We start from the raw sequence: 3,131 nt of genomic DNA, 5'->3' as shown, positions 1-3,131 counted from the left end.
GCACTGACCCCGTTCCGTTGCAGGGGGTCTGGACAAGCGCAGCGCACGCCCGCGGCTGCCCAAGGCGTTCAGCACGGCCTTCGTGGGCTGCATGCGCTCCGTGCTGCTGGACCGCCGGGAGCTGCACCTGCGCCAGGACGCGCTCAACGCGCCGCGGATATTGCACTGCTCGGCCCCCTAGAGCCGCCGCCGCCCGCCCGCCCGCCGCTGGAATTATTTTCTATTTTTGTAAACTTATTGCTTTTTATATTTTTGGGGGGGACGGGGAGGGCGGGAAACCCTTTTTTTGGTTTTTCCCGCGGGTTCTCCGGGCGGTGAGAGCCGGCCCGAGCGGCGGCGCCGCCCAACGAAGCTCCACCCGCGGCTCCGAGGAGCGCCGGAACTCTCCCGCTGCAGCGCCCGTCTTCTTCATACTTGAAGCTTCTTTTTTTTTGGGGTGGTTTCCCCCCTTTTTTCCCGGCGTTTTGGGGGGGTTGCTCCCAAAGCCGACCCTGTTTTCCTGCGGGGGAAACGCTGCCGGTGCTGGCGAGGCCTTCACGGATTGTCAGGGTGGGAATTCCCACCCCGCTCCGGGCTCTGGCTCTTCCAAACCTTCTCCTGGCGCTGTGTCCAGGCGATTTCCTGCTGCCCCCCGTTCCTCTCCGTAATTTATGTGTGTAAGGATCTCAAGTGCTTTTCTCCTTGGAGCTCTGCTCAAATCAGGGACGATTCCACGCACTGGAAGGGAGAGAGCCGGGCCCACTCCTCTCTGCGCTTGGCTCCTGACTCTTCGCTGGACTGAGAGGTGCTGGGGAGGGAAAAATGTGGATTTTTCCAGCGGTTCTCCTCTTCCTCTTCCTCTTGGACACGTGCAGGAGCAGCTGTGAAACCTCATTCCCACATTTTGTGTTCATCCAGATGTGTCCTGACCCCCCCGGCCGCTCTTCCCGAGGCCACCGAGCCTCGGCCTCCCTCATGCTGGGGATCGCTCGGAGCTCCTCTCCGAGAGCTGGGAATTCTCTCCCTCTTCCAAAAAGGACCAGAAGATTCCCTTCTCCCTTCTCAGAGATCTCTTGGATGTGTCCTTCCATGCCCCGCAGCGTTTCCCAGCCTCTGGCTCCCAGCCTGGGCCTGCAGAGCTGGCGCTGGAGCCTCTCCCACAAAGAGATTTTGGAATTTTTTTGCCTTGGATTTGGAGTTTTTGGGTCTTCCACGCTCCTCTGGATGCTGCCAGCCCAGCAGGAATGGCTCCAACGGGAATGGGAACGGGGCTGGGGAATATCTGGGGGGAATTTGAAGCATTTTCTTCCTGGAAAGGAAAATTTGGTTCCAAAGTTTCTGGGGTGTGACGGTGCCTCTGCCTGCAGCCTCTGGATCTCCTGGAATCTGGAGAAGAGCAGATGGATCCCAGCTCTGGAAGAAATCCCATCCCCCACTGGGATTCCTTCTCCATGGGAAGGATTTCCTGGTGTTTTGTGGCCTCTGTCTCCCTTTCCCACCCTCAGCTAGAATTGCTCCATGGAAAAACAACTTTAAGGAATTCATCTGCAGGATCCCACCAGCTTTTGGGTGGGAATTCCCGGAATTTGGCATTTTTTCCCCTAAATTTCTATCCCACCTTGCAGGGCACCCTTTAAAACGGGAATTTTGGCACCAACCTTTGAGGCAGGAAAGGTCAAATTTCTTCTCTCAGGATGAGCTCTGAACAAAGGTGGAACCAAGAGGGAAAACCTATGGAAAAACCACTTGGATCTGCTTTTATTTCATTTATTTGATTTAAAATAAAAAAAATCCAATAAAAATATTCCCAATCCTGTGGAAGATCCTGGGTTAAATATTCCATGGGGGCTGTGCCGGGTGAGGGCTCTGCTGTGGCTGGGAGCGTTCCTGGGGTGCCAAAATTCCCATTTTTAGTCCAAATTGGGATTCCTGGTGGGAAATGCTGGGCTGGGCTGGGAGGGACGGACTGGGGAGTCCCCCACTCCATACTTTGGGAATGGCATTCCCAGCTGGAATGTTCCAGCTCCAGAGGGACGGGGAAGCTGCTGATTTTCAGGAATGAAGTCAAGAAACGGCCAAGAAAAACCCAACAACCGAACAAAAACAAAGCTAAAACCTCATTCTGCTTTCGCTGGGGCTTGGAAATGCCTTAAACCGGGATTTTGTGTCCTCTGGGGGAGCATTTGGAATTTCCAGCAGCGCCCTTCGAGCTGTGCACTTCACTGTTAACATTTCTACCACAAAACCTGCAAAAAACCCCCCAAAAAGACATCGAGGTGGGGTTTTTTTTCTGGATTTTAGGTTTTTTGGGGCTTTTTTTTTAATTGAAACCCCTTGAGCTGTCCGTGTGGCTCGGTGGAGAGGGAGAATTCCCGACTTTGGGAGCCGCTGGCTGAATTCCGAAGGGCGCCGCGCAGTAGAGGAGCAGCATGATGTAACCGTTACTAACTCGTGTCTTTCGTCAAATCACCCAGAAATAAAAGTTTGGAAACAATTTGAGAGGTTTTTAAGGGGCCTGGTGCTTCTTTTCTTTCCCTCTGGAATAAAGGAAAATCCTGGTTTTTCCGGTGCTGTTTGCTGGGCGCAGAGGGGGTCGGAGCCGAGGGGTTCCCGTGGCTCCTCAATTCAGTTTTTCCGTGAATTCCAACCCCAATCCCGGGGTTTTGCAGGATTTTTGTGTCTTTCCTTTCCCTTTTCTGTGGCCAGGGAGTCTCCACTTTTCCCTCTTTGTGTCTTTTATCCCCTCAGCAGCGTTTTCCAAGGAATTTCTGCATCCCACGGATCCCACAGGGCTGAGGTGACGGCCCTGGGGGTTGTTCCTCATGGACTGCAGCGTTTTCCCTGCTGGGAATCCATGGACAATCAGCCTCGAGCAGGATGTGGATTGATAAAAGGAGTGGGAAGGACAATTCCATTGCTTTCCTTTGGATCTGAAGGGCAAATTCAGAGGTCTTGGGCAAACCCAGGACAAATGCATGCTGCTTCCCAGAAAAACCAGAAATCCCAGGAAATTGCTTCCCAAAAAAGCCAGGAATCCAGAAATTTGGATAAGAAGGAATCAGGGTGTGTGAAATCGAGAACATTTTGGGTCTGAAGGGCAAATTCAGGGGTCTTGGGCAAACCCAGGTCACATTGATGCTGCTTCCCAGAAA

General features: G+C 53.3%; 1 protein-coding gene across 1 annotated transcript in view; it reads left to right on the top strand.

Moving 5' to 3' along the window:
- AGRN (agrin) overlaps positions 1–2,489 on the top strand; it is a 61,751-nt gene extending 59,262 nt beyond the window's left edge. Inside the window, exon 26 of the mRNA XM_033519371.1 lies at positions 24–2,489. Coding sequence (XP_033375262.1) covers positions 24–181 — 158 coding nt within the window. The 3' untranslated portion in view covers positions 182–2,489. The remainder of the gene's footprint in view (positions 1–23) is intronic.
- The last annotated feature ends 642 nt before the right edge of the window (positions 2,490–3,131 follow it).

Source organism: Parus major, chromosome 21 (assembly GCF_001522545.3).
Source record: "Parus major isolate Abel chromosome 21, Parus_major1.1, whole genome shotgun sequence".
Taxonomy (NCBI): Eukaryota; Metazoa; Chordata; class Aves; order Passeriformes; family Paridae; genus Parus; species Parus major.
The sequence above is the reverse complement of the archived record's forward strand: the minus strand, read 5'-3'. Positions and strand labels throughout refer to the sequence as shown.